Source organism: Temnothorax nylanderi, unplaced genomic scaffold (genome assembly GCF_030848795.1).
Source record: "Temnothorax nylanderi isolate EJ_2023f unplaced genomic scaffold, tnyl_v1.0 TNYL_tig0024_pilon, whole genome shotgun sequence".
Classification (NCBI taxonomy): Eukaryota; Metazoa; Arthropoda; class Insecta; order Hymenoptera; family Formicidae; genus Temnothorax; species Temnothorax nylanderi.
The window spans coordinates 1,555,719-1,574,425 of record NW_027249086.1 but is presented as its reverse complement, the minus strand read 5'-3'; the positions used below and the strand labels follow the sequence as shown (position 1 = coordinate 1,574,425).

The following is an 18,707-nucleotide window of genomic DNA, read 5'->3' as shown; positions in this document are numbered from 1 at the left end:
TGCTAGTACTGTTGGGTGTATAATCGTTTCTGGGCAATCATCGCGCATAGAAAGTATTCATTCGATGCCCGCGAGAGAAATGACATCGTAGTATTTCAATTCAACGCTTAACGTTGGTTATTTCTCGATTCCGATCATTTTTTCTTCGAAATGCATACTCTGTTGTTAAACGCACCATGAAATAACGAACGGTGTTTCATCATAGCTATATTTGAAGGAAAGTATAATACTTTGCTGCATATATTAATTATCACAAATTAATTTATAAAATTAATAAGTAAATTATAATAATAAATTAATTAATTGCATCTCACTGCACATATTAATTATCACATATGAAATTAATTAATTAATTAATTAGATTAATAAATAAATAAATAATTTAATAATGATTTACTTTATCGTCGAATTGGTTGCATAATTTTATATTATCGGGTTGGCGATACATCTCACGATAAAAACAGGGCTGCATATTTACAAAGGAATTACAAAAGTATAGAATTGTTCACGCGGAATACCCAGGAAATGTGTTTGCTTCCTGCTTTTACATCTGAACGTATACGGTTTTGTTTCTATTTTAGATATATTTCCCTCATTTTTATTCATGTGATCTATTGTTGTGTGATATGTGAATCCGTATTCCTTATAGCACTATCAGGCAGAGTAAATGTGTCGATTGTTCCTTTACTTATGCGGAAAACTCGGTATTGCAGCACCAACGTTCACTCAACTTCTCGATTAATCGCGCAAGACAATACTCCTGCTATTGTGAAGCTAAGCGGTGTCGCTCGATAGGGATGACCTTTGAGCTGCAACGCTGGCATTTTACTCCCAGAAGAAGCGGGAGAGAGCGTTTCGAAACAAAAGTGCTATACAATCTGGAGTTTCTTCTCCTAAATTCCCAATATCCAATCAACTAATTATTCGCATATCGTGATTAGAAAAACATTTTAGTAATTTTAATTTATATAGTTATTATTTGAGATTATAAAAAATCTCTTGCGCGATATGAATAGTTGATTAGTTTAATATTAGGAATAAAATAAAAATTGTACATGAAAAACAAACAAATGCGTCACTGCTTTATCTATTCTTGCGTTGCACCGGAAGATCATTGTGGGTGCATTTTGAACGCATCGCGCTGCGGCTTAAAAGCGTTCGGCTGAAAAATCTAATAAAAACAGGCGGGACGCTAAATTTAGAATTGAGCTCCAAGGGTCTACCATCATCTTTCCTACATACGGGAATCGCTTCGTGCTCCGCGTTCGCGTTTCACGCCACAGCTTATTTCTGGCATCTGGATAATACACTTAAAAAAGTGAAACAACTCTGTCACGCCGCGGCGCCGCTGAGAAATTTTATTTAAGCAGTAACCTCTAAAGTATTCGAATAACTTATAAGAGATAATTCTGCTCTGACGCAAAAAATATAACGCATAATAATCATTTATTAATATAATAAAAAATTGTTTCTCATTAAATTTTTAATACGAAATGACTTTCCTAATAATTTTAAGAAAACAGCATCACAAATGGAACTCACCATCAGTAGAAATTGCAAGCTCCTGTTATCCATATCGAAAAATCTACATTTTTATCCCATATTTTTAAAACTACTTACAATCACCTTTTTAAAGTTAATAAGTTAAATCGTTGAGCTGAGAGGATTGTTTTCAAGAGAGACATTGCAATTGGGGAAAGCGTACAAGCATTACATGCTCACAAGACACCCAATTGAAAGTCTGATGCGGTGATAGACGCATCGCGTGAAGATGCTTTATATTCTTGCGAAATATCACAAGAGAGCGATGATCAAGCAAAGATTTCGCCACCTGAAAACTGATTCGATCTACGTAATTATTAAATTAGCTTTCACAGCTAACGGCCATTGCACGCATCCTTCTTGGACAATTAACATAGAGAACTATTAATTTGATGAAGTTGTTCGCGCATGATGTCCGATAATTCGCCTTAGAGAGAATATTGATTCAAGACGTTGATCGATGTTGAAATCATCGAGAAATGGATGATCCGTCTCGCCTAATCGCACAGCTGCGAAATCGGAATACTATTACCGTTAGTGGTGCGCGTTACAACTTGCCGAGTATTGCATCACAAGGAGAAAAGCATTGCAAGATTGTTTCATTATAAAGTAAAACCGAACTGTAAGGCGAAGAATATGTAAGAGGGATCGAAGGAAGCATCTAAAACTCTTAATATTCGATCGCTGGAATCTTCGAAGAAATTATTTTACAAGAATTCTTTATCTATGCGTCTTAAATATTTATAAAAGACTGTCATGACAAAAAGACGTGTTAAATATCAATCATAAGATAAAACTAGACGAATTTTATATATAAAAATATAATAATAATGATTTTTTTAAATTTATTAATTTTTTAAGTATATTATCAGTGTTTTGTAACAAAAGAATTTTGTAACGTTTTGAAGGATCAAAAATTTAGACAACAGTATTTTAATCAGTCATTATGATTTCTCGCGTCATATGTGCGACAAGTACCCGTTCTTGTAATAGCACACTATCGCGGAAAATAAACGCTTACGTTCGTGCCAGACAGGCGGGTCTTTCTTCGCGGTCGAAACCTTCAAACGAACGTCAGGAACTTCCAACGAACACCTTCATCGTACCAACTTTCGTTCATTGAAGAAGAAGAAGCACTGTACATGCTTCTCTTCTCCACTATGCGCAAATTCTCTCACGTCTTCAGCGAGTTACAAGCAGTAAAGAACAATGCAGCCACAGAGGCTCGCTCGAGAGTCTCTCTCCGTTCCATTTAATTCTTTTGCTAATGTTAAAGCTGCTATAATATCCCAATTAAAACGTGATTACAATGGATTCACAGATTTATCTCTTATTCAAATATAAGAGTACTGTTATACCACAACTTAGCGAAAACATTTAATTAAAAATTTTACCCATACTTAAAAGATATTATCTAGTAGCTATTTTTTTCTTATTAGATGTTATAACGGTTGCACATGCGTTAAAATCATGCGATAAAAAAATGTGAGAACTATAAAATTAAGTACCGTTCTTTGCATCAAGAGAACAAAAAATAATTTTATATATGATTTAAACTCTTAAGGCATATACAACGTGGCCATAATATCTTATTTCGTTTCAAGAGTTTAGATTTCTATATGAATACTTAAATAGGTAAATGTTAGCAAAATCAGCGCGTAAATTTACTTTCTGGTTTCACTATTCACTCCAGTGTGCATGATACACGAGTTTGCGATAAAAACAATGATAAACGCGTCGAACTTTCTACGCACGGCGGCGGTTTCCGGGGCGTTTCCCGATGATGAGTAGAAAATCTCGACAAGAGACGCAATGGGGCGTGCAGGCGTGCATTGGAAGGATGCGCATTTTATTTTTGCTTCCGGCTGAAAGTCCGCAGTGAGAACTCCACGGCGCTTGCACTTTTCATTTCTTCATCGACGGACCCCGAGTGTTAAGTCAACGAAAGAAGATCCCCCGATACGTCCTCGGGCGTAAAAGCAGGAAAAGCAAATTCCTTCGGCGCAACGCGAAACCTTCCGCTGCGCGCTGCGGAGAGACGAGTCGATTCTGCGATTGATCGCTCTTATCTTCAGCCATAAATCACCCGCTCTCACTGCCACTTAGATTTTGCGCTAATTATATAGAAAGTCTGAAAACGCGAGCGGCAGATGCATTATTAATTTCTTTAACGATACTAATTGCGGCGGTATTGCGCGGGTGTGTATGTATTTTTCTCTCTCCTAACATCCGGAAGTTAATTTCGTATGTAAAACGATATGGAGGAGTCCTCGTGCTCGCGCGATAATACCATAAATATGCCGCGAATTAAGACTTTTAAACTGCAAGTACATCAAGCGTCTATTTCAATAACGATGATTTCTACACCAAGCAAGTGAAACTTGCTTCGCTGACGCGCGAAATCCACCGCACACTCACGATTTTGCGGATAGAGATATGACTCGTTTCCGTTTTGATTATGTTGATATGAGACAAAGAAAGAACAATCGTACTGACGTATATATTAATATACCGAACTCAAGGCCTTTTGACGAAGTCTAACGAGTCGTATGGTGTTGCGGCACGTCCAGTGTGTCGGAATGTGTATGTAGGAGTTAGAAATGTTCCTTACGTTAGCGCTATCAGGTAACGTGAGACTTAGCATTCCACCCTGGTCGACGTCGCGGTACAACACTAACGTAATATTCCATATCGAGACGCAAAAAATTTCACAATGGCGCTTCTACGTGACGCGAACGGTTTCGAACATAATCACTGCGCGCAATTATTCGTGTACTTTCACTTGCAGTTTACACGACTGGTTCTCAATTGCACGTCGATACCTTGGGAATTTGCAAACGTTTCTTCGCATTTCTAATGCGGAGAATAGAGACCGAACAAGTTACGTGCTCGCTTTTTCCTGTCGTGCGTTCCGAATTTACCCGCTAAAGTACTGTCACACACGAGAGTAAGAAACTTACATATTCGTGTGTGATCTAAAATGCAAATCGCGGTGTGTTAAACCTCAATGAGTGGCCTGCGCGCGTAAATATTTGCTGGTGGGTCAATTAACTTTAACGAGAATGCATTTTGCGTAATCGTTCTTATATTGACGGGAGATATCGCGCAAACAAAACTTAATAATTGCGAGAGATGCCTGGCATAGAGCCTGGCGAGTGGTATAGAAAAATCCGAAGATAAAACAAGTTAAAATGCTATTTTGCATCTCTGCTATGAAATAATTTTTGCGGGAACACGATTTTCCGAGCTCATTTAATAGCATGTAAACATAAATGATTAACCGCAGATTGATAAATGACGCACTACTATCTCTTGAATGAGGACTTGTGCGATTCCACTGCGCACGTGAAAATCCGTTGGAGAATGAGTCAAGCTGAAGTTTATGCGTTCCGCGTTTATCGTGTAAAAAATAACTTTTTATGCAATACTACGCAAACAGAATAAATTAACCGTTTCTCTGTTTTGATTTCTCTCTCTGAGTATGTTTGAGCTGTAGAAAAAAATAACTCTACCGTAAAAGAGGCAAAAAATATTTGTACAAAGAGATATAATTGAATAATGTTATTTTAATTCTCAAGGCTCGTATGATGCGGCTTCTCTCTCCAAACTTTAACAATCTGTTTCAGGGACACCTTGCAGATCGTGGACTTTCATGATCTATACTTACGCGTAAGTAATCCTAACCGATAGAATTGAGACGTTATGAATAGAGCTATTATTATTAGGTAATAATGACTTGGTTCAGCATCGTGCAAGCTATGCTTAAAGAGAATTCAAGCGTTGTTCGGAAGAAGAATGAGTAAGGCGTATCAAGAGTCATCGTGAATGACAGTACGTAGGATAAATTCCAATTCATAATAAACCTGGGCTGTTTCTTTTATTTATATCTTTGAATCACTCTCAATTGCAAGTGAAGAATAAAATGTTTTTAATTCAATAATATATATCCAAGTGCAAGTAAGAAATAAAACAATAGGCTTTGTAAAGGGAATATTACGAAAAGAAAATTATGAATATAACGTGGACGGATCGTTAGTACACGGTTTTTTGTCCTTCATGAAAAGAGACCCTGGGAGACTTTGGTCGCACGTGACGTATCGTACGAGACAATGACGCGGTAGCCGCGCAAAACGTGGCATTAAACGCAAGAGCGATTTGAGGATTTATTCGTGCGTAAATCCAGGCGCACGTGCGCACCGAGTATCGCGTGCGCGAACGCGGTTTGTTCGAAAGTAGAAGCTGTAAGTTTTATCACGTGGCGTTACATTAACCGGCCACTTTATCACAACGGCGAACAGTAGGTACGTAATAGTGTGTCGTGAAAAAATATGCTTGCAAAACGGGAAATCGGAGCGAAGTGAAATCTGAAGAGGCTAAAAAAATAGATTTAGATTAATTGTTCACGCAAGAGTAGAGTCTTGGGAACGCAAATGTTCTGTATATCATATTCTGCAACTCTGTGTAGGCAAAAGAAAAGACAGAAATAATTCTATCTACCTTACTGTTTGATCCCAATGCAAATTAGAAAAAAAGTTATTGAACGTACCAAGAAGAATACCAAGAATAATCGATGAAATTAAGAGGCGACGCTCAAAGATCCTTTCATAATTTTTTATCGCGTGTTTGCATATTCAATACAAAATCTAACGCGGAATATTCAGAAGATGGCCATCAAGCATTGACGTGTACAATTTACTGTACATCAGTCGCTTCTAATAAGTTTTATACGTGCAGTTAACTGCACGTCGATGAAGGATATGTGTTAAATCAAAACTTGATATTAGACATCTTATCGAATTAATCTCATCAAATTAATCTTGCGATAATAGATATATTCTTCTAGTTTAGTATTTTTATAAAACTCAATAAACATGAATGACATATTTTCAATTCACAAAGTTTAAATTCTTTTTCTTGTAATATAAATTTTAACTGCTTTTATCGTTACTCTTGTCAATTATTTTTATTGCTGTTTCTTCATTTCTCAGCGATTTATATTTATAAAGCTATAAAATATGTTTGTTTCTTGAAAGTTTCTTATCTGATATATTGATTTTTTTAGTTCTAGGTATTCTAAGTAATCTAAGTACATAAATGACCCAAGTACATATATCCGATCTTTGGTTGTACACACATGTATTATACTTTTTCCTATCATGTATAATAGAAAATATTTTAGAAATATAGATTCACTAACAAATTTTTTTTCCATATTTCTTCTCTTATTGCGTTAGCGTACCCATTATACACACAGAAACGACAATTTTGAGTAAAAATTATTACCGGTGAGTAGTATTCCGATGGAATTCCATCAGTTTACAATTTCTACATGCGTCATGGACGTGCTTATCTCGTTTGTTCTGGATCACACCGGCGTCTACTCAACGGAAAATAAAAAAGGAAAGAAAGTGATACGCCCCATGAATTTTCCGTCGTGAGGTTTGCCCGGAATCTGCTTTCTGAACACGATCCGGAATGTCATGTTTCTCATTTATAATTATCAATATGTGCAGCGCAGTAAAGTGAATTAATTCTACACACGATCTAAGACCTGATCTTAAATACACGATTTTGTATACGAAGCGGATCTTGCAGAAACGTCGGATTCGAGTTGCTCCGGCTGCGAATTTCTCGTACGAATCTTGCAAGATCCTCTTCTCACAATGTTTCTTCTACAATTAATAAGATAAACGAAAGGTTCTTACTTTTTCCCCCTCAGGACCTCAAAGATCACCCGACATAGTGCATTCCGCTTCGAAAGCAGAATAATCCTGTTGGTGAAAGACGAAGGTGAGACCCTCCCGGTCAAGTTCTCTCGTCACCAAGTTAAAACACCGCACAGAATAGGAGGAGATTAAAAAGAAAATAAGAAGAAGAGAGAAGCAAGTCGCCCACGCGATCGCGCAGCGCAGTCGAGAGCGACTCGCCGACTGCGACTGAGTGACTGACTGACCGACTCCTCCGGCCGCTCCGGTCGGCGTGTACCGTCACCGCACTTGCATCGACACACGTATACCATGCGCCAGGCATCCAAGCAGCACTCCCCGCCTGTGCCTCTGCAGGCCTTTCGTTTCCAGTTCCATTCCAAAGCCCGACCCAACGTGGCCCCAACGTGCCTTTTGTTGCATCTCGTCCGCTCCGCTCCGCGCGCGCGCGGCAACGTTCGGCCGCTCTTCCGACCGGTTCAACGCGTTATCTCTCTCTTTCTCTGCGTCTCTTTGGACCGCTCTACATACGAGGCGGAGACCTGCCGAGTGCAATTAGCCCATAGAACCGATCGCGTCGACTCGAAGCCAAGCTTAATTGAGCTTTCTTTCTTCGTTAATCTAAAAAAAAGAATTGGCAACGAGTTGCAAGGACTGTCGGTGCATTCAGATCTTAATCATGTTTGATCCGTGTAATGTAATTAGTCGCGTGGAGTTATTAACTTTAACTTCATTTACATCGCAATTTTCAAAGCTTTTTTAATGCAGTTTTCATTTGGTGTTTGATTTGTTTCAAAGTAGTAAATAACTAGTTTTACCTTATATTTATTTCTAAAAAAAGAATATTGCAATTTTGTTTGATTCAGAACAACACTTTTTACCCACTATATTCAGAATAAATGTAATCACCATGAGCAAACAGATTAAGGGTCAAATATCGAATATATATAGGTATACACATGAGTTATATTCTAACGAGATTATAATTTATGATGATGGTGCTATTCAGTATGGAACGTCCAAAAACCGGTACTTTATAACTATAGTGCAGTACGGCTTCAAGCCGAAACGTGAAACCTCGATAACAACCTTACTGTATAATCGATTCTGGCGCATCGAGTTGCATCGAAGCACCTCGGCCGTGGGCAATGCGTGAGCCCACGGTGCAGAAGTTTCCTTTAAAAAAAATATAAATACGTCAACAATAGTTATAAGTTGCCATAAAATCTGTCACTATTGCTTATGTAAATTTCTGCGAATACTGCGAAAGTGAAGAAATCCAATTCTTGTCGACGTATGAAGTCTGCGTATATAAGATTTGCAGCAATTCTTCTGACATATTATATTTTAAATTTGTTCAAATTGAAGAAATAAACTATAAATCTTTTTAAAGAAAAATATATGAAATATCTAGGCTATTTTAGAGCTAAGGATAAACTAATCAAGATACAGTTATCGAAATTCTGAACTATTTAGATTAAATAAAAAATAGATCAAAGCGTATGGTTAATCGAACATTTCTTCCGCATTTTCATACTTCAGTTGAATTGGAACATGCTCCACATAGCTCAAGGCCGTGTACCTCATCAGTTCGTAATCCGTATTGCTAGGCAACCCGATATACTTCTTTGCGAAGAAGTTGCTCATCTACCTCATGAAACTTGGGTATTGCTTAAGGAGATTGTTAAAGAGAATCAGAGATGTTAAGATTTGCATAAAATTTTAAATATAAGCTTTTTATAAATAATGTGATTACGTGAAAATTCATTTATAAAAAAACGAAAAAATTTTCCGATTTTTTTATCGGTTAGTTTATGAGAATATTTATAACAAAGTTCAAAATTTTTTAATGTCACTTTTATGTCACGATAAAAATTTTATCGCGTAATTCTCTATGTGTATTTTATACAACAAAAACATTTAAAGCCGCAATATATCTTAAATGTGACATAAAAGAAGTCTATTTTATGCCGAGTTTTCGTTGTTCTATATAAGTAGTGAATCATATTTTGAAAAAATTCTAATAATATAAATTATGGGAAGGGTGCTTTGCATATTTAGTTAAATATGTATCTCGATAAACAATGGAAAATTTATTATAATATTTATTTTAATTATTAAATATATCTTCTAATGTAAATAATTAGAATAAATATATTTATATCATTTTCGCAGAGTTAATACAATATAAGATTATGTCGCATAATGTTGTGTTATAAAATTATAAAAAATTATAAAATACATATAGGCATATTATAGATAGATTTTTATATATGTTACATGTATCTTATTTATATAAATAACTTATTTGTACTAAATACATATAATCTCCTTTAAAACAGCCTTACTTTGTTTACATTCTATGACATAACAATATTTCTTATTCTGTCATATATATTTGACTCATTACTGTCGCTTATATGAAGGAAAGAAGTTTTCTGTAAAAAATCTGATCCGATGTCCTGCTGCGGCGTATTTACATTACAAGTGCCTTCACTTCCGTCGTCGATACTTAAATTACTCAAGTTATGCATCACATCGAATCTGATATGCACAGAATCTTCGGAAATGTTTTCTTGTATGGGATTTCTGTAATTGCGATCATAAATTGACACCAATGACATGCTTCTTACGTAATCTATATCCATTTGCGGGTCTGCCGTAATTTTTAGCATATTAAAGTTTATTGTAGCCTCCAAATTAGCGTGCATTTTGTCCTGTTCCCATTTCCAGTGTGCATATTTCTTAATTTCGTAACTCAGTAGAATCTTTTTTTTCCTTCTCGAAAGACGCTTGATTTTTATAAATGGTCTCGGCAGTTTCTTCATTTTCCCCATTTTACGTATGTTGTACCAAAGAATTATCGATCATCTAGTTGTTATATTATCGCTTTACATTGTTGATTGCTTTCGCGCTCATATGTTTCAGTACTAATTCGTTAAGATATGTAATGTCCTGAAAGCAATAAATATTGTCTTCAGAGAGAGAGTTATTAATTTGTAGCAGTAAGTATAACTTGATTGTTATAATATACTAACTGATTATAGTATACTACAGCGAGTTCCATATTATCTCTATACTAAAGTATGCTACATACACTCTGTACCATGCTATATTATAATATGCTATATATAGTATAGTATGCTATATTATAATATGCTATACTATACTATATATTACACAATGTATACTGTAATGTATACAGTATAGTATATACTACAAGATACTGGGTGCTTACAAAGAAGCGCTCGGGGTTAGGTTTTGGTATAGTGCACGTAACATATGCTATACCAAAATCTAACCCCGATCTAGCCCCGAGCGCTTCTTCGTAAGCACCCACTGTAGTACAGAGCTGGATTATCATTCTGCTATCGCCACCTAGTGGCTGAAAATAGCATACTCTGTAAAAAGCAGGCACCATCAGTACACAATATCACATACGTACTTATTGAAACGTTTTTGGCGTCTGTTTCTGGTGATACTGTATTCAGGATATCGAGTACGTTTGGTCTTCTTTTTGATATCCAATGGTCTATTAATATGTGAATTATTACACAGATGTAATATTTTTCTTGGACTAATACTACAGCACAAAATTGCGCAGCACCTTCCGCGACACTGTGGTTGACTACTAACCTACTAAGTACTAACTGCTGGAAGTCGCGTATTCTGCCATCTAGCCACACTGTGCTAACCATTGTGTGAATTGAGAAATGTTTACTATATTCCTGCAATACCGACACTGTGATATATAGTCATATTAATTTAAAAATATATTTATTATTATAAATTACAAACATCGAATATCTGATACTATTCGCATTGAATAAAATGATATGAAATCAAATAAATTTATACGTAGAAAAAAAGACAAAAACAAATTAATAATTACGAACAATAAAAAGTATATTGGAATATAATAAAATTAATCAAATATTTCTGAATTAAATATTCAAAAATATATTAACATAAATTCAGAATTAATATTTGCAAATATTTTTTAGCAATCGACTATTCTTTTATAAAATTCTGGATTATATTTTCGCTGAATGATTATGTTAATAAATAGAAGAAGATATACTCATAAATATGTATGCACTATCATTATTTATATCTATCCACTGGAATTCACTACTTCCTTTATTCCATGTAATAATATTTTAGGATTTTAGAATTAGTCATATATACAGTCATATTCAGGATTATATAGTCATATACAGTTATGTTACTTACTTCTGATTTTAAGATTAAAAAAAACAGTTTTCAAAATTTTCATAATCACATCAATAAAAAACGCAGGAGAATTGATGAAGAATAGCTTTAGCTTATTGAAGATACATGATTCTCCTCCGTGTCTCTTAAATCAGCAAAAAATATGAAATACTGAAGTTCTCTGTGTCTCTTAAAGCAATTGAAAATATAAGATATGACTGGCAAATAAAAAAATGCTATCATATCATACATTGCAGAAAAGTTTCTAAAAATCATTAATCAGATAAAGTTAGATTCATGGGTGCATTGGTTATTTTAATTGATTAATTATTATGGAAAGAAACAATGTGACAGTTTTAAAACGGTTTCAGTTATGTAGAACCTGAGATACGAACTTTATATCTACAATGTAACTCGAGTATTCATTTTAGATGATGATGACCGCAATTATACTCGTTTTCGCTTCCCAGCAACGTGAAAGTTTAACAGACGTCTAACAGACGTCCTAATCTTACAAATCTTCTTTTATGCGCTTTTCAGATGTTCCGCAGATTTTCTTTAGTCATTATTTTTTATCGTCCAAGTAAAATTATTTTTTATTTAGCACGTATAACATTTTAAAAAGAAAGTAAATCTAAAAATACAGATAAAAATCACCATAATTTTCGTGAGTTTAATTCTCGAAACGTATGATTTCCACTTTTATTAGTGCAGCCGATAAAAACATAACGAATAGAGAGTATATCTTCACAGCATCAATAATTGAACTCACTAGAATTAAAAGAAAATTAACCTTTCAAATACTTAATATAACAGTTTGTGGCAACTTTCTGCATAGATCTCGAAATAACCAAAGTAATAAATAATTATAATTAATAAACTGTATTTTCGAGATTTTTATATAAGTATGCTTCGACAAATCTTCAATATGCAATATATCTTCAATAATATTCTCCAAGTAATAAAAATCGTTACATTAGGCAACATCAATATCAGTCTTAAAACGAAATGTTTAAGAATAGCTCATTTGTTAAAATTGGTTTGTATACTACGATGAATTAATCCCCTTAGAAAGCGTTGAATAAGGCACAACCGCAGGTAGCGCTTCCGCGCTTCGGCATCGGGCGGAAAGAATCTGCGCACGTGCACCGGGCACGACCGACCTGACCTGACTGAAGCAAAGGGATGATCAATAACTTCCAGGATATATAAGGCTCCGTTCCGGTAGAGCTTGTGCACCTCTTGAGTTCACGTGATCGGTTTATCGCGCACCACGGACCCCTAGTCTCGATCGCGTTATCGGCGACTGCGTTTCATATTGGTCTGTACATTAGATAGCATCGGAGAGGTATTACATCCATTGGGTTATAAGTGCTTAGCGTATATAAGATGCACCGATATTACACGGAGTTTATCGGTCGTAGTAATGTAAGGTTTTCCATTTGTTCCGCTATGAACGATCCCGGCAGCGTAAAAATCGAGCGTGCACGATGTACGACGGTATCTACCTCGGAGTGAGCGTTTTCGGTAACAGTGTTTCAATATGCAAAAAAAAAACCGGAACATAAACTCTCCGGCAAAATTACGTTTAGCCGGATCATTAACGTCGAAAGGCATGTGCACGCACGATTTCCGCCAACATGGCATCACGTTTTTTTTTTTTTGCGAGGAATACGGTAAATATGATCCTCTTCTTCTATCGCGATACAGGGTGACATGAGCCTAACTTCATTTTTAAACGCGTGCTTATACAATTATAAAACTAAGCTCTTTTAAGTTCTGATCTTTTTTTGTAAATACATAAAATATTTAAATCTTATATAATACTTTTTATTCGACCACATTAGAGAATTTAAGATCATCATATAATTAATAATTGAAATTTGGGCACGTCAGTCTATCGTATGAGAGCAATTGCTACTAAGTTTTTCACGAAAAAGATACGTGTCTGCCAGTATCGTTTACGAGTGGTCAATTACAAGCGACATAAGAAACATGTTAGAAATATGAATATTCTTACGAGGCTTTGCACATATCCACGGTTAATCGTATATGACAATAGAATAACAATTTAATAGGTACGACACATAATTCTTCTGTTTTCGCTACAGTAGGCGACCTAAATAATTTAGGTCGAATTTGAAGTATAGACCGCGGCCTAAATGCAGGGTGTAAACGTAGTCAAAGAGACTTAAGAATTAATGAATGGGGTCGTATTTGGGATCGTCACGAATTCATTGGTTTAACGGCGTTTCTACGTTCTGTGTACAAGGCACGTATTGCAGAACTTTTCGGGATGGATTCCGATCGAAATTGTTTAGTTATTTCCTAAATTTTTATTTAGGAAATAACTAAACAATTCTGATCGGAAAACATTTCGTTGTTTCCATAATACGTGCAAAGAAGCCACGAATTCACCGGTTTAATCTTACCTATCTTGACAGCTCAGTTTGAAACTGCAGCGAATCCGAACAAGCAAATAAAACTTTTAGATCGCGCGGTCGCACGTTTACATCGCAAATGATAACGTCCTATTTCAGGGTTATTATTCTTCTGTCTATATTATTTTCCACACGTCTCTAAACGTGTGGCATGGTGTAGGCCTCCTGGGGATTCCCGCCATGTAAAAAAACGGGAACGCGTCCGGGCACGGTACCCCCTGGGTGACGAGGAAAGCCGTGCCGTCAGCTGTGTTTCTGTTAATTGCCGGGATTCATTCATAAGCAAATCGCTGCTTTTATATTCTTTCCCGTTTCTCAGCAATTTCTCAGCCAACTTATGCGCGGCGAGTGCAACGAGAAAGTTAGCGCGACACGCGCGTAACGCGACGGTGATTTTAAGTAGCGCCGATTAATTTATCGCGGACGAACTTTACGCTTTTAGCCTCGCATTGTTTCGTAATACTTTTCCGGGGAATGCCACGCGGAGTAGCGTTCTACTAATTTTTGGGCGCGGCTGCTACGCGCTAATCGACTGTAAATAAACTCCGAACAACCGTTCTACGAAATAATTACATCCCGAGTGCACTCGCGTTTACGTTATCATAATTTCCAATCTTCGTAGTTTAATGCACATAATTAGTTCCCTCCTATTTTTTTCTTTTTTTCTTAATTAAAGTTCGTAACCACGCTTCATCGTCTCGACCCGCGCGTGCAACTGGTAGATACACAAACAGCGTACGTAACGGCACGCCGTAAATCGAGTTTCGCCCAACTCTGTATACGACAGAAAATCTCACCTTAATGAGTGAAACCTGTATCTATTAAAGCCTAACGCCCATCGTCCAGTCCGTCTGTTACCGCGGTAAAACGTTAACCGAGCGATTAAATTCATCGTGGAAAGCGTTATTAACACGTTATTGTACGTACGCTCGCGATGTATGTACCATTGTTCGCCGAAGAAATCGCAATCAAAATCGCGGAGGCGGCTGGTCCGGCGACGTGTGACGACACGACGTTAACGAAAAAACAGTAGCATCTCCTTGCACCTACTTACCTACTTACCGTCCTTTGCAGCGGCCGCATTTCGGACTTCTTCGAAAAAGAAAAACCCCTCTAATGTGCCCTTTGCCCGTCCCACTTCTACGGATCTCTGAAATGTGCATGGTCATCGTCTCATTTCGTTAGCCTGTTCCCGCCGCTAATAATCTCCGCCTGTTACTCACGATGATTATGAAGAAGTTATTCGCGCGATGCGACCTCGAGTGAAAATGACAACAGTCGTCCGAGAGGAAGGTGCACGAAAAGGACGGGGCGAATACGATGATCTTTATCACAGCCGGGAATATGTCAGGCGGATAAAATTGGAATCGCGAGACGATCGTTTGCAGACTTCTTCTGCCTTCTGCGCGTTATACGCTGACACATGCACGCATGCACTTTTAGCGAAGTAATATCTCGACACGATTCTTGTATCCTCTCGTAATTACATTTATTAGTACGTGCGATATGTGCTCATCAATATACGTAGTATCCAACGCTCTTTTACAAATTGTCTTATACCGTTCGCGAAGCTACGAAGATGCCACGAATATAATAGTACAATGTACAGGAGCTATTATTAGCAAACTAATAGACCCGCACGCGCGCATAAATGGCACTATTTCCTTCAGCATGACAAGACCGACGCAATATAAACACCCACGTAAGATGTATTAACCTACTCAGACAGAGCATTACATATTACCGATCGATCCTCGAGTAAAGGGTACTCCAGAGCTGTCGCTATTCACGTCATCTATGGATGCTGTAGTCGCTATCTCTAAGTGCTACCGTATTCACAACGACTTTCAGGTAATAATCAACATCATCCGATTGCTTCTATAAATTTCTTAACTGCTAGTGTAAATTTTCATGATGAGTATCACGAAATAGAGATCGTTTTGCGACCGAATCTGGGTTTGTTGGACGAATCGGCGCGTGTCAGGAACAATTTATGTCGGACGTTTAGATCTTGCCGGCTTATTTCTATTATCCGCGTGAAACTGTGCGGTTTCTATTAAATTGAGAAAGCCAAACAAGGCATTCGTTTCCACGCCACAATAATAGAGGAGTTGTCACATCGTGCAGTCACGTTGATAAAGTTGATTTACCGAGAGAAAGAGAGAGAGAGAGAGAGAGAGAGAGAGAGAGAGTTTGGTCATCAGTTAATTGGTAATTTCAATTCTCAACAAGGACAAATCTTGATGATACATTTATTAAAGATGCGTTTCCGCGCTTCAGTCTTTAATGGACAGATTAAAAAACGAGGGGAGTGTTGCCCTCGGCGCGCTTGTTAACGCTAACGAAAAATAGGCACGTGTGCAGGAGGATGAAGCTCGGGTTTGCCAATATTGAAACGTAGAAGGAAAATAAATATGCTCGTTCTCTCTCACGGTGCACTCACCAAGCACAAGACGTGCAACGAATGCCTCGCTCGCGCCGTCTTGAGTGCGTGCGACTTTCACCACCAACCATTGTCGCTGTCATTATATGCTAACTCACATGCGCATCGCATACGTACCTATGTACGTAGGCATAGACACGGCTTTCGTTTCGCGAGCGACAGTTCGTCTCATTCAAACTCGCGGGCAATATGGCATGATTAATTCGTTATCAGCGGAATATCCCGCGGAGTATCTGGACGCACGTTGGCACGTTTCTTTTCGGGAGGGAAACACGAGATACGTAGACGTATCTCTTCAATCATTAATATTAATTTAACGCATCTATCAGACACGATGCACAATTCTCTCAGCATATGCAAGCGCATGAAAATCAAATTATAACTACGTTAACCTGAATATCTGATTTTCGAAATGAATACTGCGGCGAGGCGCGCTCATGTAAAGTGGGTAATATTAATCAGAATAAGTCGCCGTCGTTAAAGTCCGCGATTCCGAGCGACCAATTTTCCCTAACGCACTGATGAAAAGACTGCCGCAGCTAGTAATTAAATCAAGCTCTTTCGTAAAAGTTTTCAGTGCACTTGTACGTCGAGGCGTACGTGACGAGCTGGCGGGGCACGTTCTAGATTTCAGCGAAATTAGAATTAACGTCGCCGTCGCGAGTCAATCCACAAGTCCCGCTTGCTCGCGTCTACCTGACGGCACCCCCAGCCTCGTTTCGTCCTCGTTCGTTTCTCACGCGTAAACGGCGAACGATTTGCGAGAGTATCGTTAACCGCTCACCCCTCGGGGCAGGTATTTTTTACAACGAGCAGCACTTAGCGCTACAATCCCCGAAATTGCATCGCTGCACGCGAGAGAGAGACTGATGGTGGACAATCTGATAGCGCGCGGCAGTCCGGGTGTTCGCAACTCCGCCGGCCGCACCGGAGCGGGCGATCGGCATCCGGATATTCCGGATCGCTCTTCGGCTCCTCTGAGCGAATCTCCTCTCCTCTATTTCGCAAGTGCCCTCCCGGCTTGTTTTCGCGGGCGCGTAAACGCGCGTCCGCGACGTACCGTGACGATCGTAGGTCCGCGCGCGTGAACCGTGGCGAAACAATAGAACCGGTCGCTTCCGCTTTGTCGTGGCGACAAGGCGCTAACTCTAATAGCCCCTTCAGTGCCGTTGCGTAAAACGACGAAAATTCATATCCGGCGGACTCTCGATTTTATTGTCGAGGATTTTGCGTAACACGTCCGCGTTCGCGTGTGCACGAGTGACTTTCGCTTCTTACTTTGGCGAGCATCCTCATCACGCATATATTCCGAGGAGATATTACGAGACCACTAAAGTCGAGTGCGTGGATCGTCGCCGACCCGAATCGCTAAACATCGAGATTTGGATCTTTTCTTCCAGCTGACGATTGAACCGCTGGCTGCCTGTCTATACTCAATATTTGACTGACCCAGAATCATACTTGCCAAACCCGTGCTTTTCTTGTTTAGATAAAATATTTAGAGATTGCGGGTTAACCATGTACGGCACTTAGCTAATGCTAGCCAATTGACTTCGGCGAAAGGCATGGGACGAAAAAAATGGGACTCGCGCGTTCCATTTTTCTCTCTATTAACGAATGAATTTTTCGGTTTTATACATGTGACGCTTTGTAAATTTGCACTGCCGTATTTAAGACGCGCGTATTTAATTGCCGGCTGTAGCAAAAATTTTAGTCTTCAGGGATACCGTGTTTCCTCTTTAAAGCACAGTAGATAATCAAGGACGTGAATTATTTTCGACCGGATGAGCAAGTGGCCGGTAATGGCCTTAAAGTTTGTCGTGTTCTGTGGCTCTTAGCGCGTCCCGAAATTCCGGTGCATTAACGGTGGATCAAGGAATCCGAGGAATAACGGCTCGCCAGCGGAGGAAAGAGAGAGAGAGAGAAGAAGGGAGAGAGAAAGAGAACTATATGTATAGCTTTCTTAAAATAAAGAAATCGACAGGGAGAACGAATTAAGAGCGGAGAGCCGAATGTCATACATTAGTTAGTACCGAGCGGCCCAATGTTGCGGCTTTACAGAACGGAACGGAGAACGGCAGCTTCTCTCGTTTCCTACATTTTAATTGGCCGCACGATGATATATCCGTATGTCTCTAATTGAGCCTCGAGAGCGAAACGACGCGGCGCGGGGCAATGGGATATGTGGATGGGATATCAGTGATTTAGAATTGGCCGCGTAAGCACCGTACTAAGAAGTCGTCATCGGACCGCAGCGCGTCGCTACGAAAATGCGTATGACGACGATAATTGATGCTGCTTGTTGCAGAAGACGTATTTCTTTCAGCGCGTCAACATTCTCAGTTAGCTAAGAATCACGTTGAT

The 18,707-nt window shown here is 38.4% G+C and overlaps 2 protein-coding genes across 5 annotated transcripts in view; both read right to left on the bottom strand.

Annotated features, from left to right (window-relative positions):
• LOC139769791 (uncharacterized) overlaps nt 1–7,554 on the bottom strand; it is a 30,672-nt gene extending 23,118 nt beyond the window's left edge. For 3 of the 4 annotated variants that reach the window (XR_011717629.1, XM_071701164.1, XM_071701165.1), the window contains exon 1: nt 7,248–7,554. The gene's annotated coding sequence lies outside the window, so the exon portion shown is untranslated. The remainder of the gene's footprint in view (nt 1–7,247) is intronic. The other variant, XM_071701166.1, reaches the window with a different exon arrangement.
• Nucleotides 7,555–9,498: 1,944 nt separating this feature from the next.
• Nucleotides 9,499–10,868, bottom strand: LOC139769793 (uncharacterized). Its single transcript, XM_071701169.1, has 2 exons — nt 10,693–10,868; nt 9,499–10,202 (listed from the first exon to the last, which is right to left on the bottom strand). Exon 2 carries the CDS (start codon nt 10,082–10,084, stop codon nt 9,608–9,610), a length of 477 nt encoding a protein of 158 aa, XP_071557270.1. The 5' UTR covers nt 10,085–10,202; nt 10,693–10,868; the 3' UTR covers nt 9,499–9,607.
• Between the last annotated feature and the right edge of the window lie 7,839 nt (nt 10,869–18,707).